Source organism: Megascapheus bottae, chromosome 2 (assembly GCF_031878675.1).
Source record: "Megascapheus bottae isolate mThoBot1 chromosome 2, mThoBot2.hap1, whole genome shotgun sequence".
Taxonomy (NCBI): Eukaryota; Metazoa; Chordata; class Mammalia; order Rodentia; family Geomyidae; genus Megascapheus; species Megascapheus bottae.
The window spans coordinates 90,980,216-91,007,343 of record NC_143510.1 but is presented as its reverse complement, the minus strand read 5'-3'; the positions used below and the strand labels follow the sequence as shown (position 1 = coordinate 91,007,343).

General features: G+C 43.2%; 1 protein-coding gene across 3 annotated transcripts in view; it reads right to left on the bottom strand.

The window, feature by feature from the left end:
• The window catches only part of Grap2 (GRB2 related adaptor protein 2), a 75,179-nt gene that overhangs the window by 27,059 nt on the left and 20,992 nt on the right, over nucleotides 1–27,128 (bottom strand). The window contains exon 1 of one of the 3 annotated variants that reach the window (XM_090328767.1): nucleotides 4,805–4,959. The exons of the other annotated variants lie outside the window; for them this stretch is intronic. Within the exon in view, the coding sequence (XP_090184893.1) occupies nucleotides 4,805–4,883 (79 nt within the window). The 5' untranslated portion in view covers nucleotides 4,884–4,959. Of the gene's footprint in view, nucleotides 1–4,804; nucleotides 4,960–27,128 lie in introns of those variants that run through there. 3 annotated transcript variants of the gene reach the window in all.

Genomic DNA, 27,128 nt, shown 5'->3' with positions numbered 1-27,128 from the left:
GCTGCTGGTCCCTGTCTGTCACTGAGGATTATGGAGATTTCACTGCTCTCCAGAATGCTTTTCTTGGTTTTAATTAGTTCATTTTTCCCCCTGCTTAAGTTCATTTTTATTTTTGTTTGGAGTGGGAGAAGGTGGCTGAGGAGGAGGGGAGGGAGAAAGAAATGGAGAGAGACAAAGCAGGGGACTCCCCAGCAGAGTTTGGGTATACATCTAGACAAAGGCACAAGCATTTACTCTTAGTCTGCCTGTTCATCGCTGGTCTTACTAATCCACTCCAGTCTGGTTTAGAAAACCAAACTCTCTTTTAGCTCAAGGCTTATCACATACAACCACGTTCATCCTCACACTCTTTGTAAGAAAAACAAAGCATATGTGATTAAACACAAAGCACAGGTTCTCTTAAACTCAAGCACATCCCTCTAGCTTGTCATGCAGGAGAGGCTGGCCCAACAGAAGGGCGGCTCCCAGGGCAGGGAAGTCAAGACCTGTTGCTCATTTGGTGGCTAGAATATCTTCTTCTTCTGGAGCTGGACCCCAGGGCCGGGGCTCTGTCTCTGAGCCTTGTCACTCAAGGCGAGCACTCTACCACTTGAGTCACAGTTCCACTTCTAGCCTTTTTGGCTTTTTCAGTAGTTTATTAGGGATAGCATCACACAAACTTTCATGCCTGGCTGGCTTTGAACCATGATCCTCAGATCTCAGCCTTCTGAGTAGCTAGGATTACAGGTATGAGCCACTGGCACCCAGCTAAGAATCTTAGTTTTCCATGCCTCAGTTTCTCTTCCAGGAATCAGGTGACAGCAATTCCTTGACTTTTGGCTTGGCCCTAGAGGTTCCACAGCTTAATGTCTTTCTCCAAAGTGGGTTTGCATTTTAGTAATCTATCAGATAGTTCTTGTAGGGAAAAATGAATGTCAAAGCTGCTTTTAAAAAGTGTGAACCTACCAAGCATATGCTCCTGTGTAGAGTTTCAAGTGCCCATTTGCCCTCATGTCTGTCTTCTCTGTCCGGGCAATGAGCCCTGGCTGAAGGAACAATCCACAATGGTGGAGAAGGCTCAAGAGGAAGGGAAGGAAGGTAGACCAGCCAAGGGGAGACGCTGATTTGGCTGGCGTCTGCTCACTGTCATTCTCTGAGCAAGGCCCCTGTGGTGTTGTCTTTAAACAGGAAGTGCCAAACAGCAACTAGGGAACTTACCACCCAAGCTTTGCCAATGCCTAGAAACTACAGCCAGCAGAGTAAGCTACCATTTATGGCCCTGGCCTAATTTGTGCCAAAAGCTTTACAAATGGGCATCCTTTGCAAGATTTATGATTAGTAGAAGCCTTCACATTTTACAGATAGAAAATGGAAGCAAGCAGTTAGAGTACATGGCTGTCTGCCTCTAAGGCTGTGTGTTGTCATTCTGCCTCTGTTGGTAGTATACTAGCAAAATCACAGGACTTCTGCTACTAGTGCAAGATAATTGCTGACTAGCTCAGGGCTCCTGAACCTTCCCAGGTGGCTGTCCTTCAGCCAAGAAATTGACAGCAATAATTCTCACACACCCTTGAAATTCAAGTCCATTACGTCTGGTCAAAGAGGCAAAGACTGCAATAAACCCAGCTGACCTCAGACCAAGCAATCATGTGCTTTAAGGCAAATGTAGAAATGGGACAATGTCACTTCATAAATGTAAAAGCTACAGCCGCTTCTTCCTCTTTCTCCTCTTCCTCCTCTCTCTCTTTTCCCTCTTCCTCCCTCCCCCCAACTCTACCCATGCTTTTCCCCATAGTATATTTGGGGGGTTTTCAAATTTGTTCTTTCTCCATGAAATAGTGGTGACTTGCTATGAATCCAATTAGAATGTATTCACAATATTTTTGTTTGTAATTCTCCTACTTTTTCTTCTTCAAATGGCAAGATGGACAAACTCATAAATCCCAAACAATCTGAACAGGTCATCAAGAGCTTCTCCCCAATCTTCCTGCAGTCCCATTCTGCTCGAGCATTGGTTTATCCTTATTTCCTGAAGCCATGACAATTGTCTGCAGACACTCCATGAACCCCACTAACCCAAACAAAAAGGAAGCATTAAAAATACCACTCCACACAGAAATCACATAATACGCTCTGTCAGGGGAGTGGGGGGGGGGCCCAGTGGCAAGTCTATGAGAGGAAAGGGCTAGAAAGAGGCAGACAGATGGAGAGACACTTTGCTAAATCTGGGCTTTTATGTATTTGGTTTCACTTCCCATTTTCTATTCACATCATGACTTCCCTTCAAATATATTGCCAGAGTTTTATGCTCCTTCATTGTTCTCTTTTCTCTCTTCCCTTCTGTTTACTTCATTTTTTTTATTGATTTGGGTCCTGAAAGCTCATCATATTTTTCACATATTGAAAACCTCCATCTTCTTGCTCTGTTGTCACCAGGCGGTGACTTTGTTCACAAATGTAGCAAATTTGCTCCAAGCCCTCAGTTCTCCCTTCCCTGTTGCCTGGACCTGGGCTGCTTTCAGTCTTGCGTGGGCAAAGCACTTAGGGCAGAGTGAATGACTGAATGACTACAAAAATCTTAGTGATTTTTTTTGCCATTTTTGTCAACCCCCATTTGTTATTGGAAAAAGTTATTGTTATTTGCAAAAGGGAACATTAACTCAGACAGTGGCTTAACTGGCTTCATTCAATCAATCTGTCGCTGAAAAGTAGAGGTAATAGTATATTTTTAAAAAATATATAATTTTAGCCAGGCGCTGGTGACTCATGCCTGTAATCCTAGGGACTCAGAAGGCTGAAATGTGAGGACTGCAGTTCGCCACCAGCCCAGGCAGGAAAGTCTGTGAGACTCTTGTCTCCAATTAACCACCATAAAACCAGAAGTAGAGCTGTAGCTCAAAGTGGTAATGTAATTTTAATGTTAGTAGTAAGGTGTTGTACAGAAGGGTTACCATTTTATTAGTCAGGTAATGAGTACATTTCTTTTTGGATGATGTCACCCCTTCTTTACTTTCCTCCAGCTAATGACATTTTTATATAGCGTCACCTGGGGAAAAGTGCTAAAAGTTATCAATCAAATATTAAGCCAGCCCTGGAGGTAGAAAGCTCTATCTCTGCACTTTGGAGGCTGAAGAAGGGGGCTCTTCAGTTCCAGGCCAGTCTAGGTTACATGGTAAGATTCTTTCTCAAAACTAAAAATCATGGGAAGAGTAGATTGGAAGATTGGCTCCCCAAGGCTCAAGTGGCCAAGTGAATGTCAAGCCAGTTCCAGGCCCTGCATTCAACCCTTGATCCCACCAGAAGATAAAAACAAAGTAAAATCCCACAAACGACCAAGACTACTCCCAAAACAGAGATGATGTTGTGAATTTTACTGGCCTACTTTAGTTAATCTGAGGAACATCCATATTTGCCTTAAGACATGTCTCTGTTTACTTGCTGGCTTTGAGCTAAGAAGACCCTAACTGAGAGGTTCTCTAAGATGGCAGCCATTCAGAAGGCAATGGGTCTTTCCCTGGTTCTGAGATGACGGTGGCCTGGGAGCCCATGGTGAAGACGTGGAATTGGAAAGAATAGGCTATTGGCTTGGTGAACTGATTACGTGGAACTAAAACCACTCTTTTCAGTCCAAATGCTTTCCTCAGAAGTAAAATTAAACAAAAAGCACGACAAGTCCCAAGTTCTTGTTCTTTAAAGTTGAATATCCCTAGACTCCTCTACCACCATGCTTCTCCATTCACTGGTCATTTTCTGCCAGTCTCATCCTACTCACCCACTCTCCTGTTAACTAAACTGAAGTCGGTATTTAAGATGGGGCCTGAGCTGGGCTAAACAGGATAGGATTAAATGACTTTATCAGTCCACCAGCACCTGTAATTGTGTTCAATCTTTAGTTGCACTCGAAGTAGAAACTGTAATAAGAACTCAGGAACATGGCCATGCCCAGCCTTTCTATTTCTGCAATGGAGTGTTGGGAACCTTAATTCTGAACTTGATCTTATGTTTTGTTCCTCCTGCTAGCTAACTGCTCACTCCCTGACTATGGGCACAATTTCTGCGCCTTGCCTCCAGTTACATCTTGCAATTCTTTCCTCATTAAGTAAGCTTATGACTTTTCTGTCTTTATTTCATAATAAAAGGACATGGAATTTGGAGCCAGGTATAGTTGGGTTCAAATACTATTCCTTCATTTACTATCTGTGTGATTACCAGCCAATTAGCCATCTCTGAAATCCCTCCCTCTCTTTCCATCTTTCCCTTCCTCCCTTCTTCTTTTCCTCTTTATCTCCCTTTCTCCCCATACTAGGGATTGAACTCAGAGCTCAAGCATTCTAGGTTAAGTGTTTTACTCGAGCTATGCCCCCAGACCTTTTCATTTTTTTGGTTGGTCATGGAGCTTGAACTAGGCCTGGTTGCTGTCTCTGAGCTCTTCAGCTCAAGGCTACCTCCTTACCCTTGAGCTAAGCCCCATTTCCTGTTTTCTAGAGATTAATTGGAGATAAGAGTCTCAGGTCCTTTTGTGCCCAGGCTGGCTTTGAACCTTGATCCTCAGATCTCAGCCTCCTGAGTAGCTAGGATTACAGGAGTGAGCCACTTTGCCTGGCTCCTTCCATATTTTAGACAGGGTCTTGCCCAAGGCAGCCTCAATCCTCCACAATCCGCAATAGCTGGGATGACAGGCAGGTAACCACCATGTCTACCTTGAACTCAGTTCCTTTATCTACAATCTCCCCCCTGGGTTGACATTAAGCTATTCTTTAGGTATCGAGATTAAATTGTTTGGTCTGGCTATCTTCATTTCCTCCTCTAGAATTTCAGCAAATACCTTGCAGAAGCTGCCTTTGCCTGGCCTGGCTGGCACTTTCTGTGCATGCCCCTGTGACAGTGCTAGGAAAGGCCATCATGGGGCCAGCTTCTCCGAGGGCCTCCCTTGGGGAGATTCTAGGTGGCCAAAGTTCTCTTGCCGTCCTCTCCTGTTCTCTTTCCTTTTGTTATGTCAGAGCCAGCTGCTATTGCCATTCTCCTCCCCCCCCCCCCCCCCGCTTGACGAAGACCTGTGTGCTGAAGCTTTGCAAGGATCACTTTTCCATCCAGAGTTTGTCAATGTCACCTTGTCACGTGTCCTCCCACATCCACACAAGCCTTTCATTGTCATGTCAGGCCTTCAGCGAGCTCTTCCATTCTCGTCTTTCAGAACTGACTTCAGAATTTTACCCAGCCTTGGTAAATGGCTTCTGTCTATTCTGTGGGCACCCATCTGCAGCCTGGCCTCTGCCCTGTCCTCCTGTCCAACTCCCATCACCACCCGTGGTTGTGTAGGCCGATCGCACCCGAGTTCTTCGTTAGGGTGATGGTGAAGCCCTCCATTGCACTTCAAATCAAGACACAAGTCCTGGCCTGGAGCTGCATTTGTCCAGAGTTATGGGCTCATTTTTCTTACGTCTAGGCACTGCCTAATAACAACTGCCTTCTCTTGGAGTCTTTCTCCATGACTTTCTGTAGTCTCACACTCTCTTGATGTCTGGAGAACCTAATACATCTATCTCCTGCCCATTTTTGAGTACAGAAGGGAATACCTGGGCTTCAGAGTCCTGCCACCACGGTGTAAACCCTGCCTCTGCCAGCAGCTCTCTAGGGGACCCAGAGCAAGTGATCTAACCTTTCTGAGCCTTAATTTCTTTACTTTAACAGCATGGATAATAGTGTTCTTGGGAAGATGCAAAATAGCCATCTAACCCACTTTGTATGGTTCCCGACACATAATAAGTGCTCAGTAGTTGTTATTGTTATTACTGTTTTTGGTCTGTCGGTTATGGAACTTGAATTAAGTACCTGGACACTGTCCTTGAGCTCTGGCTCAAGGCTAGTGCTTTACCTTGTTAAGCCATACTTCTACTTCTGGTATTCTAGTGATTAATTGGAGATAAGAGTCTCACAACCTGGGCTGGCTTTGAACCACAATCCTCAGATCTGAGCCACTTGAGTAGCTAGGATTATACGTATGAGCCACTAGCATCCAGCTGTGATTACTTTCAAGACATAAAATGTTTATATTTCTCAGTGGCTAACAGTGGTTGAAATGTGTATTAGCTCACAGGAAGTAAGAAAGAAAATGTATATCTCAGTAAGTATGGTTGCCAGCTAAAATACAGAGTACCCAATTGAATTTCAAATAAGTAATTTTTTAGTATGAACATATCCAAAACATCCCTCTCCATGGAAATCTCCAGTGACACACAGAACACTGTTGAGAAAATGGTAAGGAATTATCTGTCCCTTGGTATTCCCAAACTCAACTTTCTACTCTTTACACAATGCCTGCCCCTGAGACCACTTCCACAAAAATTCGAGAGTGAATTAGCCTTTGGGATCAAGACTGCAGTCCTAGAATTAAGTGCTTTTCCATTTGTTCTTTCCTTCCTTCTCTCCCACTCTCCCCTCTCCCCACCGCCTTTTTTTTTTTTCACTTCTGGGGATGGAACTTAGAGCTTTGCATTTGTCAGGCAAGCATGCTAACCCTGGGCCAGACTCCAGGTAGGTTGTGGTTTGCACACAGAGTATATATTTTCATACAAGCATTCTGTGTACCTCACATGGCATACCTCCTGTTTTTTTCTCACTTTCTTGTGTGATTTGTTGCTTTTAATACTGTGTGGGTCAAAAGTATGCCTTAGCCATTATGTATTTTGAATTCTGTATTTTATAGGCAAGTTTTATTGGAATTTCTGTTCTTACAAGTAACTTTTCTTGCAATCCATATTTGAGGTAAAGCAGGAATCCTCAAAGCCCTCCTATGCATTTAGAAATGTCTTTTGTAATTATTCTGGCATTTTGCATCATTATTCTCAATTTTACCATGTGTTCACATTTTTATGTTTATTTTTTTCACCACAGCACAAAATTCCTCAGCAGTAGCTTCAATACATTATTAGTAATGCTACCACATGATCTCCAGATTGATATTCAATTGTTTCACCGGGGTAACTTGTCCTGATGACAAATATTCCTTGAATCAGTTGATGATACCACAGTTTCTTTATATGATCTAAGTCTTCCTAGAACTGTATTTCTTCCTAGAACTATTTTAGAGGAAGTTACTAAACCACCAGCAGTACCAAATGTGGTTCTGTTGTCATGATCTTCTCTCTCTCTTTTTTTTTTTAAGTACTCTTTTATTTCAAATCCTCCATTATTTGATTTACTTGTCCAGATTCAACTTCTTCCTTTCCCTTCCTCCCTCCTTCCCTCGTGCAGGGCAAACATTCCACCACAGAATCACATCTCCAGCTCTCCTTTTTCATTTCTGACCACATCTGCATCACCAGGAAATGGCGACTTCTCCCCAGGTTAATTATCAGAAGTTCTGCTGCTTAATTTCACTGGGTTCTCTCTCATCTCTCTGCACTATGCATCCACTCAGCATGTCCTGGACCTCACTCTGTTCCAGCACTGTGCTGGACCTGGAAACCTGGAGTAGACTAGAGAGCCCATTCCAGACCTTAGATGGCCTACACAATTGGTGGAAGGCAGACAAGTCCACAAGTATGTGGTAACACGGCACTAAAAGAGCCAACCTCAGGTGGTAGAGGAGGTCAAGGAAAAAGCTGCTAATGGAGACAGGTGCAGAAAAGGTTTCCTTGCAATCAAAGGACAACTGAATGTTGTCTTTCAAACAAGTGGTTAGGCAGAGTAGAACGCAGTGAGAATGACACAAGCACACTGAATGGTATATGCAAACGGGTGGTGGGGACCCACTAATTCATTACAGGCATGGTGGACTACAGGAAATGAGACTGGTGACTGAGGCTAAGTCAGGGTGTGGAGGTCTGTGTATAGTGTGCTAAGAGCTTGGGACTCACTGAAGACCTCGCTAGCATTTGCTTTGGGGATGAGTGGGGAGGCAGTGCTTGGAAGGCAGGGTGAACTAGAGGTGGGGAAAATACTGCAGTTGGCCTGGCTATTAATGGTGAGGGGTAAATTGTGACAGGGTTAGACCAAACCACAGTCAGTAGTGACAGCTTTAGACATGCTGTCTCATTTAATGCTTGCAAGAATCTGAGAAATATGATCCTCAGACTAGCAAAAGAAAAAAACAATCTAGGAACTATTACATGTAGCTGATTGATGAGGCAACTAAGGTTCAAAATGGAAAAAAACGCAGCCTATGTTGGCATGCTTAAAAAACAGGTAGATCCTGGATTCAAAGTCAGCCTGTGCACCACTCTTGCCGCCACCACCGCCACCGCCACCACCGCCATCATCATCATCATCATCATCATCATCATCATCATAGTACTAAGGGTTGAACTCAGGGACCCCTGATAGCCAGGCAAGAGCTATTTCACTTGAGCCACAGTCCTATCCCTTTTGATTTCCATTTTATATTTCAGATAGAGTCTCATGCCTTTGTTGCCATTGGCCTGGGACCATAATCTTTTTATCTAGGAATACAAGTATGTGCCCTATGCCTGGCCCTTGTCCTTTATTTCTTGATTTAAGAGAATTATTGTAAATTATTGACTAGTTGCAAGTGGCTAAAAGGCTAAGAGCCTGGAATGGCACTGTCCTAGAAAAATAAGATGAAAGCCACAAATAAAAGACCTGTGTATAATTTTATGTATGTGGCACATTGAAAAGTAAATATTCTGCTGGGCACCATGTCTCACACCTATACTTCTAGCTATGCAGGAGGCAGAGATCTGAGGATCATGGTTGGAAGCCAGCCTGAGTAGAAAAGTCCATAAGTCTCTTATCTTCAATTAACCACCGAAAATTTGGAAGTGGAACTATGGCTCAAGTAATAGAGCATCAGCCTTGAGCACAAAAGTGCAAGGACAAGCTCTGGCTCTGAGTGCAAGCCTCAGGATTGACACACACACACACACACACACACACACACACACACACACACACACACACGGTTAAGTGTTCTAGTAGTACCTTGAAAATGATCATATATATATATATAATATATATATTGCCAGGCTGGTCTTTAATGTCTTATTTTACTTAATTCAGTATAACCAAATTCTTACCATTGCCACTGAAATCAATATAAAACTTTACTTTCCCCCTAAGTCTGTGAAATCAGGTGTGTATTTTACAGTGAAAGCATGTTTCCATTTGGACTAGCCACACTCGAGGCACCAGGGACAACAAGGCTCTAAAATGACTCTCAGATTTCTGCTGGGGCCACTTTGGTAGATGAGAGAAAGGAACAGAAGGAGAGGTGGTCTAGGAGAAGTGAAACGCTGAGGCAGAGACTCCCAAACGGAGGTTAGACATGCAAACAGAAAAATTATATTACAGATATAAATTTGGGGAGCCCAGAAAGCTCAGGATGCAGACAATGGGAGCAGCGGGAAGGGAGGGGATACCTGTGAGGTCAGAGTTCATCTGCTGAGCAGGTGAGGCTCCTCCCCCTGATTAGAGGGGAAGGAGCATCTAGGGGCTGGGGGACGTGAGTGTGTAGGTGGGTGGGCAGGTAATTGGGAGGGGAGAGGTTGACTCATTTTTGTTCTTTCTTTTAGAAGCCCTAGCTCTCATCCCTGACCATTTAAAAAACTTACATTACAAATGAAATATAAATATTTGCCCAGCCAGTGACAAAAAAAAAACCCCATAGACCACTTCTGTCTTCTAAATGCCTCTTCGACTCATTCTCCTTCTTCCCTCCATTAAACCTCTTACACCAAAGTAATTCCATTCCAGTGCCACAGTAAACTGTTCAATTGTGGGGAGAGTGGATGCCTGTCCTCCTCACACAGCTTCCTCAATGCTGACATCTTACAGCACCAAATAGTACACCAACAAAACCAAGACACTGAAACCAGTGCCATAACCTTTACTAGACTTCCGATTCCTCATTGACTTCTTCCTAACTTGAGACATCCTGAGTAACAACAGTCAAAGTGATATAGGATGTAAGATTTAATTCGTCCAAGAGCTTAGTACGTCTTCTTTGTTTGTGTGTGTGGGGGGGACGTATAATGACAGGCACCACTAGATACCCCCAACCACACACATCAAAATCACTTCTCAGGGCCACATGTCATTGAAGCTACATTCAGTTCTTTGGCGGCCACCTGATTTGATGTGATTATGGAGGAGGACAAAGACGAACAGTTCTGTTGCTTCCATCACATTGGTAGACGGTTATCGCGCCCCATGGACATAGCAGAAATTCACCAGACAGGAGGATCGAACATTCTAGTGGGCGCCCTGCCCCATCTAAGTGGGGAGAATGGCCGGGAATCCAGAACGCCCCCACTATAAGCTTTTCCACAAATGTCAGGAATTTAATCAAATGTAATTGCTAATCAATCAGACCCACAGTGTCAGGCCCATTCCTCAAAAGCAGAATTGGACCACATCAGAACCCACAAAGGTCTCTGTTCACAGAATGCCTTTGACAGGCATGAAGCCAACTTGAAGGGAACAGTAGTTGTCAGCCAGACAAGGTTCAGCCAAGGTGAATAACCCCTTAGTTAAGAGAGTGAGAGATTTCCCTGCATTTTTACTTTAAGTGGTAATTTGTTAACGGTAAATATAGAATGACTTTCTTTTTCCCTTGGAGATAAATGAGCTGGAATTCTGAAAAACCAATATATCCAGCAATGAAATAAAAGCAATGGAATAAAAGAAGTAGAAGATCCAGGGGTCAGTGTCGCACACCTTGTAATCCTAGCTACTTAGGAGGCTGAGATCTGAGGGTCACAGTTCAAAGCCAGCAGGACAGGAAAGTATGTAAGACGCTTACTTCCAATAAACTACCTCCCCCCAAACTTGAAAAAAAAAGTCTGTAAGTGGAGCTGTAGTTCAAGTGGTAGAATACTGGCTTTGAGCAAACACATACACATGACAGGAAAAAAACAAAACAGATGTTTCATCCATCAAAGTTTGAAAAGAAATGCATTTCTGGTAGTTGTGTGGGAGCAGACTTGGCCTTAGCAATTTCTGAACAAAGGAGGAAAACATACCTGGGATAGGCCAACCTCAGATAGCCAAATGCCTGCCTATAGACAGTGATCCTTTTGAATGACATTTCTCTTACCCGAGTACCCTATTTATCTTCAAACTGACATCTTCGTGTCAAATCCAGGAAGACAGGCATGAGAGCATTTTGTAGTTGTAAGGAGAAAGTATGGCTGAAAGGGACATGGCCCAGAAAAGGGGAAGGGTCCTTAGCATTCATCAGGGGATAAAGACAAAACAGCACTCATAAGGCAGGGACAAAGAACATAGATGAAAGGGCTCTTACAAGCATGGTGGCTCATGCTTGTAATCTTAGCACTTGGGAGATCAAGGACAGAGAATCAGAGTTTGGCTCTGGTCCACACAAAGTTGTTGAGATCCTAGCTAATAAAATAAAATGAATACAAAGGGGCTAGGGATATAGCTCACGCAGTGGAGTATTCCAGTGTGAGGCCCTGGATTCAAATCCATTCCCCCCCCCCACACATACACATAACACCTGGAATATCAACTACAGAAGTAGCTATTATCAAATAGTTACGGGTGAGAAAGGGCATGCCTCATGCCTTTGGCCGATGAGCCTCCTACGACACGGATTTCGGTCCCTGACATCCCCCAGAATGCTATCAGTCTTGTCTGCATGCGGTTGCAGCCTGCCTTGAAGTCTGCACAGAAGCCCACCAGAGCTTGCTCTCCAGTCGGATGCCGGGAATACCAGCAGATGTGACTGATCTGGGCCTCCTTCTTTCAGCTGTTTAAATTCAAGAAATTCCTCCTGATGCCGGCCCGTGTGGAAGACTATTTTTTACCAGCTTTCCAAGACACATCACAACTTCCTCAGAAGTCCCACAAGTCAGCAATGAAATAAATGCAATGCTTGTATGCTTGTCCAGTGGCTGGGTGGGTAGGGCCGCGGTGGCCACGGCTCCCTGCCGTCAATTTCAGCTGCAGAGCATCTAGGTGGGGGCAGCATGGCTGACAGGACAGCATGAAAATGTGCTCAATGTGCCATCTGGTTTCTCCTCCCTCCTCCCTTTCCTTTCCTCGTTCACAGAAGTGAAGATGAAGGCGGAGTGGCGGGGAGAGCAAGGTGGTAAAATAAGGAGAGGAGGCAGAACCCTTTTTGGAGAAACAGTTTTAGTCCTAAATGCTCAACGGTATCTTCCACCTCCAAAAGCCAGCGACTACCATTGCTGAGCACTGAGTGACACGCTGGGTTTGATCCTGAACAGGAAGCCTGGGGGGCGGGGGGAGCTTCTGCCTCAATCTTTCTGCAGTCTCCCTTCCCCATTCCAATCACGATAAATATATTTATACTCACTTGATTATGTCAGCCAGACAATGCTCCCCTAATTGGCAGTGATCAGGGTTCCCGAATTGCTTGGGTGAACCTGCTGTCTCTCTATCAGGCAAAGCAATAAGGGGCCACTAATGCAGTCCCCATTAACAATTTCCAGTGGAATAAAAAGCAATCCCCTGGCTTGTGCATGGCAATGAACTTTCTAAACAGCTCCGAAGCGCCAGCCCTTGAAGAACTCAGACTTTTTACAGGAACTGGCCCAGCATAGAATGCTTTTATACATCTTTCCCACCCTTGGTCCCAGCACTTAGAAAGAAAAAAGAAAGAAAGAAAAAAAGAAAGAAAAACTCCCCTAACCCCAAAACAGCCACTTCCCTCTGCCAGAGTTTCTTTTGTTCTTTTGTGTTTTGCTTTTTCTCCTTTTTTTTTTTCTGTCGCTCTTTTACTGGGCTTATGGAGCTGTCATTTTTGCTTCTTAGTTCTTTGTAGATTTCAGGGACATCTGGCACACAGTTTACTGCGTTTGCTAGCACTGGTATTTGTAGATACACACGCTCGCTTTACTGCACGCGCACGTTAACACTTCACACAGATAATGTATGCATACATAATTTAGAACTTGAGTGCATAGGTTTATTTTGACATTTAAGTGTAACTTCATAGTGCCCGTCACAAGTAATTGCTCAATAAATATTGATAGAATTTTGAATGAATGCACCAAGAAGGTGCACGTGGATAAGATTCATTCATTCCTCAGATGTTTGAAAGCTTAGTAGCTACCACACACTGCCAGATGCTAGGTATTCAGTTGTACATACCCACAGTCCCTGCCCTCTAGGAGCTTGCAGTTACAGTGTGGGAGGCAGAATAATCAGTACATTATTCTATTTTTGAGTACCAGAAGTGGGGCTTGAACTCAGTACTCAGGAGCGGCACTGTAGCATTTGAGCCACACCTCCAGTCTCAGCTTTTTTTTTTCCTTTGCTGGTTAATTGGAGATAAAAGTTTCTTAAGTTTTGTCTTTTTGGGCACATCCCAGCCCCCTGAGTAACTAGGCTCATAGATGTGAGCCTGGCTCTGGGCATCATTAGGGCATTATAAAACTCATGGCCCACCTCGAACCTACCACTCTAGAGGTTGAAGCAGGATGATCTCAGGTTAAGGCCAGCCTGGGCTGTGTAGCAAGACCCTGTCTCAACAAAACAAAGCAAAAACAAAACCAAAGAGCCACTGTAAAGACACAGTGACAGAGCCCTCTGCAGTAGTGGGGGTGGCATGGGGGTGGGGTGTTAGCATGGAGTTCTATAAAGGGAGATCTCAGTCTATCTTAGACAGGGGCTGAGGCCATGAGGGAACTCGGGGACAGCATAATCAAGGACAGGATGCAAGAAATGAAAGCATGAAACAAAGAAATAAAAAGCTGTGAGGGAGGGAAAGGGAACTGACAGAGATGAAGAGGGGAATAAAAAGGCTGGGTGGACTAGACCTGGAGTGGGGACCTCAGGGTGGCATAAACGAGAGGATTCTTTGCCCTCGATTGGGGCAAGGAACTGAACAAGTTCTTCCCTTGCCCAAATGCTCCTGGGGTCTGCAGAGTTCCCACAGCTCAGGAGCCCTGCTGGAGTGCAGTAAGATGGGAGGTCATACCTCAAATCAGTCATGAAGGGGTGGGGTGCAATGTGAATGAGAGCTGGCTTCTGTCAGGAAGGTGACAAGGTAGATTTCAAGTGTGTCAACTCCAAGCTTTTACAATCCGTCACCTGATTCTCTGAGGTTTGTGCATGGCCAATAAATACATGGACCTAAGCCAGGTCCAAATTATGGGGGCTCTAAAGGGAACGAGACTAGTTGTAAGGCAACAGCACACTGCCTTGCCTGGCGAATAGGCCCTTTGAAGCATAATGTCATGTTAATCCTTAAGTAGAAGAATGGGGCGCCCTACCGTCCTCAGCCTGGGCCAGGATCTTGCTATCTCAAAAATAAAGTAGCCCTGATTAAATCCCTGTTACATCGGCTCTCATCCTTCCTGTTGTCCTTAGAGAGAGGTATTCAAGGTCATCCTCTATCTATTCCAATCCTGCCTGCCACAAGCCCATCTCAGCCAGGTAGGACACCTAGTTCACCAGTGTCCATGATACCTGGTACCACTCTTAAGCGTTTTTACCCCAGTGCCCCTCAAAGGTCCAACTCAAAGTTCAAGTCCTTCTCCTTTAGGATTGCTGTCTGACTGCCTGTCCTCTCCTGAACCCTGTGTTCACTTGGTTCGTTAGTGGCTGTTAGTAGCTTTACGTTGTATTCTCCAGCTAATCTGATCAGAGGCTAGGAGCCACACTGTATGCCTGAATCTGACTGGTAACTATTAGCCAAAGAAAGGCTCTTCCAGTGTGAGACGAAGGGGCACAATTCATGGATGGTATGTATGATCATGATGGAGCCTGATCATTCTGCCATCGGTATCACAGCGCAGCGGCCTGGCATTCTTCTTCCCCTACTTGGGGAAAAAAGAACGCGGAGACAGTGATGTGATGCCACCATTATGGAGTAATGAAAATACGAAGCATTTCTCCTGTGAGTCATAAACAGTATTTTACATGTGTTTCTTGGGAGCTTAAAGTTCACTCAGGAATGAGCTATTTCACAGATCAAAAGCAGCATATGTGCAATCCACCAGGGGGAATCATCTTGCTGCTGGGTTTGAAGGGAGAGTGATTGAACATTCTAGCCTGAAAGTAGAAACGGTTTCCTGTCACCTGGCTGCAGAGGAACATGAGCGACTTACTTAATCTCTGGCCTCTATTGCTGAGTTTTTGTGCACGTGTGCCATGAGCAGCACTCGTGATTTTTCACCAAAGAGGAACTGGCATTAAATCAATGAGAAAAATCGCCATTTCCTTACTGATCCAATGGCATTTAAGGAAGCGGGCTCTGCCAATATGTACAACCATGTGGAATTTGTAACTGGGCAGTTGAAGCCACCATCTAAGCTGGCAGCTAAGATTTTCCCAGAAGTAGAGCTGCTGGGAGAAAAATAGCTTTGAAACTACAGCTCCATTTCTGCAAATTGGATCTTTTAGTGAAAAACTGTTTTAAGCCTAGTTTTGTTTGTTGGTGGTGGTCCCCTCCCCCATTTCTTCTCTCATCAGTGAAGCAAATTACCGGTTCTTTCCACATGCATGGAAATCCATTCATTTACTCAACGGATATTACTGAGTTTCTCTCAGAAGTCAGACATAGTTTTAGATGCTGGGGATGCAGATGGGGACAAGAGAGACAAAGTCTCTGACCTCACAGAGCTTCCATTTGCATATGTGCATGTATGCACATATGTGTGTATACATGGGGTTTTTTGGGGGGGGAAGTAAATATAAACAGATAACTGAAATACTAGCATCTTGCTGTATTTGAAAAATTAAACGTCCGAGATTTAAAAATATTGTCTCCTAGATGAATATTAACTTACTTTGTATACATCACAACTGCAGCCAGGAGCTGGTTATTCACACTTGTAATTCTAGCTACTCAGGAGGCCAAGATCTGAGTATCATGGTTCAAAGCCAGCCAGGCAGGAGAGTCTGTGAGATGCTCATCCCTAATAAGCTACTGAAAAAGCCAAAAAAGCAAAAGTGGAACTGTGGCTCAAGTGGTAGAGTATTAGCCTTGAGCAAAAGAAGCTCAGGGACAGCACCCAGGCCCTTAGTTTGCAGGTGCACACACACACACACACACACACACACACACACACACACACACACACACACACACGTAGAGTGCCTAATGGAAATGATTTTACACCAAGTTTTTTCTCCTGTCTTCCCTCCAAAGCTGTAAGCTCCTCTAAGCAGAGTATATCACATGTGACCTTAGAGCATTGCTCAGAGCCTGACACGTACCAGATGTTGAATGAATGAATGGTCTGTGTCTCCACTGTCTGGCTTGCACTGAACTTGCATTAAAGAATTAGGTAGCCTAGGCACCATGGCAGAATGAAACCCACTGACCTATATGGTGAAGAATTTAACTGTGTCCTTTGAAACAGAGAGTTTTAAACATCTGAGCTAATGGTCCACAGATGACAAGGAATTTCAGAAGCACACTATCTACCACAATGTTTTTGTGTATACTGTATCTAGAGATGGTTGGGAAGTTCAAATAAATGATCAAACCATGCAAAGCAGCCCCATTAAGTAATCTGCATCATTTACTGCAGAAGTAAAGCTTTGAATGTCTTAATAATGGCTTCTAATGAAAGGAAAGATTGTACTCCAAAGATGGCTAAACATCTTCTTCATAATCACAAAAGACAGAGCTGAGATTAAAGTGTTTCCAAGATTAAAGGTAACAAGAATAAACTCACTGGTTTCCTATTGGGATGTGTGGACCCATTTCAAGGTACTTTTAGACATAACTCACATATGTTAAGAGCTTCCTTAAAAAAATCAGGCACTGTTAATAAATTTCACCTCTAATCTTCACAATGAACTCTGGTGAGTTCATTTTAATTTCGTCATTCCCATTTTACAGGTCAGGGAATGGAGCCCCAGGAGTAGCTATGATCACAAAACTGACCAATTGTACAGTTGGCACTGACACACAGCAGGCTGGTTCTTATGCCCTTCATCTCCCCCATGCTTCTCACTGCCTTGCTAGATGCTAAAACAGGAGGCAGAAAAAAAAATATATGCCAGGCTTCCATCTGTGGAGGCCTGAAGTTAAGCTCAAGAAAGTTCAGTAAGTTCACACGTTCAAGTTCAAACAAGAAAATCCCAAGTTATACCAGTAGTTATCATCACTAGGGCATCCAGCTTTTCGATGATCTTCATGTAAAAGACAGAGCACTCATTTTTTGATTCTTCTTTTTGTTTTGACAGGTCTTCCTGTGTAGCCCAAGTCTGTCTGGAACTCATAACTTGTGGGCTCAACTGATTCTCTTGTCTCTCTGCCTTCTGAGCAGCCAGGACTATAAGCATGTGCCATTGTGCCTCATTCATTTTTCTATTCTTTATCCTGGTGACTTGTCTTACCAGGTCATATCTTTCTAATTTGTCAGTAAGTTGTCTTGTTTTGTTTTGCTTTGGGCTGCCAGAGAAGCCACAGTTTCGGCATCCACATGTGTGCATGTATTTATAAGACCTGACATAAATCAAATCATATTTAGATATTACGATTTTTACCTTCAGAGTGATGGCATTTACCCTGGGGGATTGAAGAGCTAGCATCTTCTTTCTCGTTATTTTTCTGCAAGGCAACCTTGTTTAGTTTGCCTTGGGGGCATTTGGAGTGGGGTCACAGCTAACACAGAAGAGGGGCAGCTTGCCATGTAACTCAAGGCAACTGTAAGGCCTGGGCCAAGGTCAGCAATTGCTCACTGTGCTGGGGCACTGAGCTGTGCTGGGGCTGCAGCTGGCTGCAGGAGGCCTGGGGCCGGTTCTGGAGAAGCGGGGCTCCAGGCAGGAGCTGGTGAGAAGGGGTGAATGAGTCATTGGACTTCTCAGGTTGACTGAGATGACTTCTGAAGATTTTCTTCGAATTCAGATGTGTTATCAGCGCTCTCAGGTTGTTGGGCATAACGGGAAGAGGAATAATCATTTTCTTGATAATGCCTGGACCTCAGTGACAAGATCTGGGGTAAGATAGGGACTCTGCAAGAATAGTTCATGCAACAGTGTATCCCTGCATGCACTCGGAGCACAGGGCAGGGGCAGGGTCCCCTGATATGAACACTGGAGCTGTGTTGATATTTACTCTGGCAGGGAGGGCATCATAGGTACTATAAGTTTGTCACACTTTTGAGTTCATGGTCTTGGCAAAGCACATTTTATTTTTTTTAACGTGGAGTCCCCCACAATAAACAGATAATTATTGGCCCCTTGGTTTCTAGAAATTCATTCAACCTCTCTGGCCTCAGTTTTTTCCTCTTTAAAGAGGATATAACAATGGTACCTAATATATGTCAAGGCTTGGACAGTATCTGGTAAAGAGACAGAATTAGATGCATACTAATGTATATACTTGTATTGATATAACTTAGTAATTTCCAGATGCTCGCTCAAAATAATTGCTTGGTAAATATATATTCAATATTAAAAGGACTAGAAGAAAAGATTTAGTGGAATACATGTAGAATTGCCCATACCTCAAGAGTTAATTGGCAAAAGCAGGTGCTTCTAATCTCCATGGAGCAACCATTCGCAAAAAGTGGCATCGAGACAGGGTCCGTGATTAAACAGAATCGAGAGAAGCATCTGATACAATCAGAAACTTTCAAACTATCAAAGTTGAAGCGTAGATTGAGTGGTAGAGCACTTACCTACCAAGTACAAGACTTTGATTTCAATCCCGATTACTACAAATAAACAAATCTACAGAATATGTTCTTTATCAGTCTATAAAAATAAATGGCCTGGTATGGTGGCTCACGCCTGTAATCCTAGTAACTCAGGAGGCTGAGATCTGAGGATCAAGGGTTCAAAACCAGTCCAGGCACTAAAATCACTAAGTCCCTGAGACTCTTATCGCCAATTAACCACTAGATAACAGGAAGTAGTGCTGTGGCTCAAGGGGAAGGACAATAGACTAGAGCTGAAGAGCTCAGGGACAACGCTGAGGCCTAGAGTTCAAGGCCCATGACCCACAAAAATACAAAAATAAATAAATAAATAAGGGCTGGGAGTTTGACCTAGTATTAGAGTGCTTGCCTAGCATGCACAAAGTCCCAGGTTCCATTCTTCAGTACCACATACATAGAAAAGCCAGAAGTGGTGCTGTGGCTGAAGTGGTAGAGCTCTAGCCTTGAGGAAAGCCCAAGGACAGTGCTCAGGCCCTGAGTTCAAGCTGCAGGACTGGCAAAAATACATAAATAAAAATAAATGTAAAAAGCAACAGTCTAACTTCTGACCTCTACTTACTTTCAAAGTAAGTACCAGTTGTTGTAATAACTTTAACCTGATATGAACCATTTAGTTTAAAAAAAAAAAAGAAAATGAGACACATAATGATTCAGGAGCTGCTAACTTCATTAGGTCAAATCATATGAACTTACTGCTTTTTAGGTTAAAAAATGGTCAGGCTTTGTCAATTCCATACAGTTCAATATAATATATTGAAGTTAATTGACAGTGAATCAAAACACTTAGATTATCTTGCCTTTTATTTCCTTTTTAACTATGGCCATAAAATGAAATTGTCCAATTTCATGTCTTAGCCTCCCTGGCCTTTCAGAGTTTCTATACAGTAGATGCCAAATAAAGGTTCTGTTAATTGAGTGTTTTCTGTAAACTTCTCTCGGAAGTAGGCCTACATTTTGCTATCCTGCTTAATTCTTAAAATGTAATTATTGAAGTGTTAGCTTCTTTTCACATTTCATGATTTAGATAAAATCTTCCTGTTCCTTGTTTGGACAGCACTTGGAAGCTAATTAATACATTATTAATATATTGTAGAGGCAAACAAGACTCTGCTTGCTCATGCAGCAATGAGGAGCATAAATTCAGGTCAGAAATATTTTCACAATTAAGGAAATATGTTATTATAATAGTGAAAAATTATTGTTTATATAATACAACTCTGCCCATTAAAATACACTATAGACTTACAAATAAGGTGAATAGCAGTCAGGCAATCTCTTTCTGGAAAGTTTCAAGTACTCAGAGCCCACCTGAGGCATCCAAAATGCTCTGCAATGAGCTAGAAAAAGATAAACCTTTTGAGAACCCAGGAGTGAAGCACTCCATTATTATTCATGAAAGATTTCATAATATTTGGGATTGATCCCAAACTTAGGAACAAGTACTGAAATAACCGCCCAGGCAATAAGAAATGGGTTTCAATTTTGAACACCAAGAGCTTCTTCTATGGTGCAAGAACACAGAGGCAGCAGGGACAGTCCACGTGCTGCAGCACCTCTCTAACACTGCTCTGTTTCCCTCTATTTCTTAATCACCTCCTAGGGAATACTCATTTTGCACTGTTGTTCGAAGCTTTTTTGAGGGGGTGAGGGGAAGCACTAGGGTTTGAACACAGGGCCTAACATTTGTTAGACAAGTGCTCAACCACTGAGCCATACCTCCAGAACTGCTCTTTACTGGGTAATTTGGAGATGGTGTCTTTCTCATGTGTGCCTGGACTTCACATCATTGCTGTGTTGACAGGTACACACTACTGGGTCTATCTTTCTCTTTTCCCTATGCTGCATTGATAGTATCTCATGAACTGGTATCTCATGCCTAGGCTGGCCTTGAAGTGAAATCCTCCCATTTGTAGTGTCCCAAATAACTAGGATTACAGGCATGAGCCATGGGCTCCTGGCTGCTATGCATTTCTTCCTCTTCCTCTTCCTCCTCCTCCTCCTCTTCCTTCTCCTCCTCCTTCTCCTTATTCTTTTTTTGCCAGTCCTAGGGCTTGAACTCAGGGCCTAAGTACTGTCCTTGGGCATTCCTCAAGGGTAGTGTTCCACCATTTGAGCCACAGCACAACTTCTAGCTTTTTCTGTGTATGTGGTACTGAGGAATCAAACCAGGGTCTTCGTGCATGCTAGGCAAGCACTCTACCACTGGGCCACGCTCTTGGCCCCCTGCTATGCATTTCTTGAGTAGGGAAAAAACAGAGTCAGAAAAGGGTTTGGGGTTGGCTGACCCAGAATTGTGACAGCAGCCACATTGCATAAGCAGAGTCCTGAGAAAACATGGTTGCTTTCATTTTCAACACAGAAATACCATGATACCTTTTGTTTTTACTCCTTAGACAAATCAAACCATAGGTAAGACTGGACTCATGAAATCACCAGTTTTACCTTTTCACTCAATGCTATGTGTTTTTCTTAGAGATGTGTTTGAGCATGGAGCATTCACAATTCTGCTGGATTTGTGCCTTCTAATGAGATCACAGTCCCCCATGCAGCCATGCTAATTACATTTTAGAATGGTTAAGGCAAAAATAGTTCCCAAACATACCAGAGGTAATAACTAGTCAGACAGTCAGAAGGTCAACAGTGCAAAGGAAAAGAGGAAAAAAAAGAATTAGCATATCTTAAGAACAAGTTCAAGTAGCTTTGTACAAGAGCTCTTATTTAAGTCTACAAGAATACGAAAATACTCAGAGCCAGGTAATTTTATATTTCCCCTTGAAACTGGCTGGGAGCTCCTGATTTCAGAAGCACAGAGTCTGAGACTAAAAAGCAGCTGGCAGGTAAAAGAAGGCGTGTAGTAGGAAAACTGGCTGGGGTTTGAGATGAGGGGTCTGTGCCAGACCTGCATCGCAGGGAATTTTCAAGAAGGGGACCTTAGGCTGCTGATGAAAGGGCAGAAGCAATGCTCGAGAGCTTGGCGTGGGGCAAGGGCTGCAGGCCAAACCTGTATTCCAGTAACAACACAGCTTTCATCCATGATAACAATGAGTCATTCAAGGGAGTATGGATGGCATCACCCCACACCATCTGCTCTCGACAGAGCTCAGCGCTGTTTTCATAATGCTGTCTGATCTGCCCCCCCAATTTTCCACTAAAAAGATGATTTCTAATAAGCATCAAAGGAAAGCAACTGGAAACTATGTTCACTGCTTGCTGTCTTAAAACATTTACGTTACCTTTTGTATAAAAGTATAGTCTGTAAAAATGTTTTGTTGTGGAGTACCAGTGGCTCACACCTATAATCCTACCTAAGATCTGATCACCAGGATCTGAAGCCAGCCTGCCAGGGCAGAAATGCCCATGAGGTTCTTATTTCTAATAATCACAGAAAGCTGGAAGTGAAGCTGTGGCTCAAGTGATAGAGCACTAGCCGTGAGTGAACAATCTCAGCAATAGCACTCAGACCCTGAGTTCAAGCCACATAATTAACACATTTTTTGGGGGGGGGGGATGGTGGTCAGTGTGGACTGTTGTAAAAAAAATTTTTGGCCAGGCCTGGCCTAAATCTGTGATCTTTCCTATCTTAGCCTCTCACATAGCTTGGATGACAGGCACGTGCCACCACGCCTAGCTACTTGTTAAGAAGGACCTGGGCTCCTCAAACTGTGATCCTCCTAATCTAAGACTCCCAAGTAGTTAGAATTACAAGGATGAGCCTGGTTCTCACGGTTTGGGTTTTTTTGTGTGTGTGGTTTTTTTTTTTTTTTTTTTTTTTTTTTTTGTGGGGCTTGGTCTTGAACTCAGTCTGGCCACTGTCCCTGAGCTCTTCAGATCAAGGCTACCACTCTACCCTAGAGCCAAGCCCCACTTCCCATTTTCTAGAGGTTAATTGGAGATAAGAGTCTCAGGTCCTTTTGTACCCGGGATGGCTTTGAGCCTTGATCCTCAGATCTCAGCCCCCTGAGTAGTTAGGATTAGAGGTGTGAGCCACTGTGCCCCGGCTAGTTTTTGTTTTGTTTTAATGAGCCAATTTAATAGACCCATTCTAATTTCAGAGGGTACTCTAGTTGCTTAGGAATAGAATTTTTTCAAGTCTGAGACTAGCCCCTGGGGACAATCTTTTGCCAGGCCTTTTTGGTTCGGAGTTCCCTTCTTTCTGTAATTGAGCTGCTGTTTACCTTCAGGATGGCGCAGGCATCTCTATGGGAGGAGAGGGTGGGCTGTGGCAGGTGCCAAGACTGCCACCACTAATCAGAAGCTGGTTATAGTTGATTCAGAGGGATTCATGCCTACCTGAACAATTCTATGATGAGGCTAACATGCGTATCAGGAGAAACAGATTCTCCCTCCCCCCGTCTTAGGGAAGAGTTGAGAAGAGGTTGTAGGTTTGGGGTTAGTCCTTGAAGGCTGGCCATGATTTTGGAAGTGCTGTGAGGGATTGAGGAGTTCAACCAACAGTGAAGGCCTTTGTTCCAGAATGGTGAACAGACACAGTTCTTGGAACAGAGTTGAATGTTCTCAACTCAGTGGGCACATTTTGGCTGTAGAAATAGCATTGACTCTTCTAGCAGAGGATTACAATAGTGCAAAACCTAGACTCATAAGGTTATATAGCATGAGACATTTAGTCTCTAGGATATGGAAACAAGAGCTTTATCGTGTGTAATTGTTGTTCTTAATGCACTATGTTTTTCTCTTCTCTTTTGTTTCCCTTTGTTTAATCTCATATTGTTACTATATCTGACTATGTTACCTGGTATACTGTATATATGTTTGATTATTTGAAAAAGGAAAGGGAAGGGGGGAAAACAAGATGATTGGGAGGAGGTGGGGGGAGGGAATAGGGACAAAAACATGAGAAGGGGTATCAATGTGTAAGGAGTAATGCATTTACTATCTGCCGAATGCAACTGTAACCCCTCTATACATTACAATAAAAAATTTAAGAAAAAAAATATCATTGAGAAATTTGTATCTTGTTGATGAGGGGCCAATGCTCCAAATTCTCTAATTTTTAAAATTTCAATGGGGCTATAGAGCCTTTTTGAATTTTTATATATCACCCAGCTGCTTTTTAAACCCTAAAATCATATAATACAGTCATAATTTACTTTGAGAGGGCATGTTGCAGTGTACAAATTCCTTTTTTATACCCATTATTACATTTTCTCCATACAACAGCCCTGTGATACCCCATGCTCCTTTCCACAAGTCTTTTTCTTCAAAAAAAATAACCAGTAGTTACAGAGCCTACCAGCTACAGAAATCAGAATTTTTTTTCCCCACTAGAAGACCTTATTGTGTTAGAAGCACAGGCTGGGATCAAGTCAGCAATTCAAGGGAGAGAAAGAAGTAGAGGGCCCAACATAGAGATTGACTGTGGGAGGATGATGAGATTGTGGCCTTACCAACTGAGAGAAGGGAGAAGGCAGCCGTGGGAAGGACAATGGAGAGAGATGAAGGGCGCTGCTTAGCATGGCATGGGGGCCTACTGGGTACTCCAGCCAACACTGGGGCATTCTGAGACAGAACCCCCAAAATTCCAGATAATGGTATAGGAAAACAAAAGAATATTTTTTTAAAAATAATGTTGGGGAGTAAAGACCCAGATCCTTCCCAGGCTCTGGGAAGGGACCAGTTGTATCTTTTGTGACATATCTGCCTCCTTCTATCCCGTTTCGTGTGACACTGATAAGCTGTTTCCCCCAAAGCCTGTCCTAAGTGGAAGGCAGACTGGCTGCCCTTAAGGAAGGGGGAACAAGGACAATCCCATTTTTGTTGCAATCTAGTTGGAAAAAAAATCCTACTGATGTTGCAGGCATCAACACATCCATTTAGCCTGCTGTAAATCAGTTTGCATTCCTACTTAAGAGACATGATTTGAAATGAAATTAATCCCATTGCAGCAAAGAGAATGAATTCAGTTAACAAATCCCTTTGCAGTTCATTTGAAACAAAATCCACACTTTCAGAGTATCATCTCTGGAATGAATAAATGCCTTTATCCATTTTCTTGACTGTTAAATTCACATCAGAGCTGTTTTATATGATCATTATTTTATGTCCTTTGTCCTTAGGTGAGGGTCACAGTGTAAACACTTGCAGGACACTCAAAACATTTTGATGGAACTTAGCCTAAGGAGTATTGCTTTGATTAAGCTAGAAGCAGCCACGATGACCAAGATTGACAGCTCCTTGGAGAAAGAAGAGAGTGATAATAAAAACCAGCAAAGCTGTGAATATTCTTTTATGTCTTCCCCTCTCTGTTCTCCATGGCCCCAAGGGCAGTTTGCATACAGCATACATTTAATAAACACATCTTAGTGGTAATGATCACCAGTAGGCGAGACTTGGGGCAGGTCCACAGGATTACTAAGGCACAAAAAGGATGCAGTGACCCGCTAATGGAACTGTGCTTGTCTGGCCTGGAAAGGGAGGCTTGCATGCAGCAAGGCAGAGGGTGGGTGTGGGAACTGGCCATGGGAAGTGTTAAGAAGCCGACCATGTCTGGAGGATGAAAGAAAGCTGCTGCATCCCGGGGAGAGGATGTAGTCAGGATGGGAAAGCACCATGACTTAGATGGATTAGAAAGTACTATTGGTCCTCAGGAAATCTTCCTCTCGAAAATTTCAAATGGAACAGTAGAAACTCTCTCAGAAATGATTTAGATGCCCTGCAGGACAGAAATGCCCCAGAGAGCCTCTCCAGTTCTATTCCCGTGCTTATCCTGTGGATTTGTGGTGGCCAAGGTCAGGGCCTAGCTGGCTTTCTGGACACCTTTCTCCACAGCTGGAAGCACCTGACCCCTTCTTGTGAGCTGAATAAACTGTGGACTCAGCACTAATTCTCTTCTGGTCAGGGAGGGATTTATGGAGCTCACTGGAGCTGAACACTCAGCTCTCCCTTCCCCACGTCACCCGCTGCTGCTGGCTGGCTCCCAGCTGTCTCTGTTCCCTCGGATTTCTGCCTTGTTCCTAAACCACTGTGTACTCCATTTACCTGAAATCTGTCCCAAACGTCCATGCTAATATTTGAAATGCTTCCTGGCTTTTCAGGCCTTATTGAGAAAAGTTTGTCTGTCTCTCTGCTTTTCTGTTTCTCTCTCCATTCCCTCTCCCATAGGGTGGAAGATCTGCTCCAGGAGGAGCCAGCATGGCAAGGGTACCTGAAAGCTGCTTCTGTCTGCTTTGAGAAAGAACTGGATGTAGAGTGAACTTTTCAATCTGGTAACATTTTAAACATCACAGGTGATTTTATACATTTTGTATTAGCACACAGGCAGAAGGTAAGAAAAATGGGTGAAATCCCATCATCCTAGCTCAGTTCTTCTTGGTTTGATTACAAAAAAGAATCACCAGGAAAGTCTGTTTTTTCTTCCCTCCCTTTGGGAGTACTGTGGTTTGAACTCAGGTCTTATGCCTGCCAGAAAAGTGCTCTACTATGTGAGCCACACTCCAGCCATGGATAAAAGTGTTTTGTTTTGTTTTTTTCAGTTGTGGAGTCTGGGATCAGAGCTTAAACTCTGTCCCTGAGTTCTTTCACTCAGTACTAGTACTCTACTACTTTGAAACACAGCTCCACTTCCAGTTTTCTAGTGGTTAATTGGAGATAAGTCTTATGGACTTTCTTGCCAAGCTGGTATCAAACTGAGATCTTCAGATCTCAGCCTCCTGAATAGCTAGGGTTACAGGCATGAGCCATTGGTTCTCAGCTGGGAAAGAATTTTTTAATTTCATGTTAAATTTAAGACACTTGAGAAGGGCTAAAAAACAATTCTTCACTCCCTGACATTAAAAAATATTGCTTTTCATACTATGATCTGAAATTTTTGAATTATGCTTTATAATAGATAATAATAATTATTATTATTTGGTGCATTGGCTGAGAATCAAATAGATTAAATTTGCTTTATTATTTATTTATTTATTTATTTTTCTGGAGACAAGGTCTCAGGTTGGCCTCAAACTCACTATTCTCTTGCTTTAGCTTCCATGCTGGGATTATAGGCACGAATCACTGTACTCAGTAAGATCCTTATTTCTGAAGGGCTCCCAAGAGGTTCAAGTGCTACTAGTCCTGGGCCACACTCAGTAGGCCTGGTACAGACAATGCAGTGGGGTTTTTTTGTTTGTTTGTTTTTTACTTTCTATATTGATCTAATTCCTAGGATGCGTAAAATCCTTAGACATGCTAAGGACTCTCCAGAAACATGTAAATTTAGATGAACAATGGGGGTAGGATTATGTACCAGCCCTGGATATACTAAAGTCATCCTAATTCACACACACACACACACACACACACACTACAATTGGACAACCACAGTCAATGGACCTGGCTAAGAAAATAACACCTTGGAGCATGTATATAAATTGCAAAGTTTTACCTAAAATTTGTACTAACTAAAATTTGTACTAACACTGTATGATGTTACTGAAACCTCAAATCAGAAAATCTAGTTCTATCTTGAAAATAGTTACTCAAATAATTGCCCATTAAATGTAGTAGAGTGATAAGGATAATAGTGTGTAT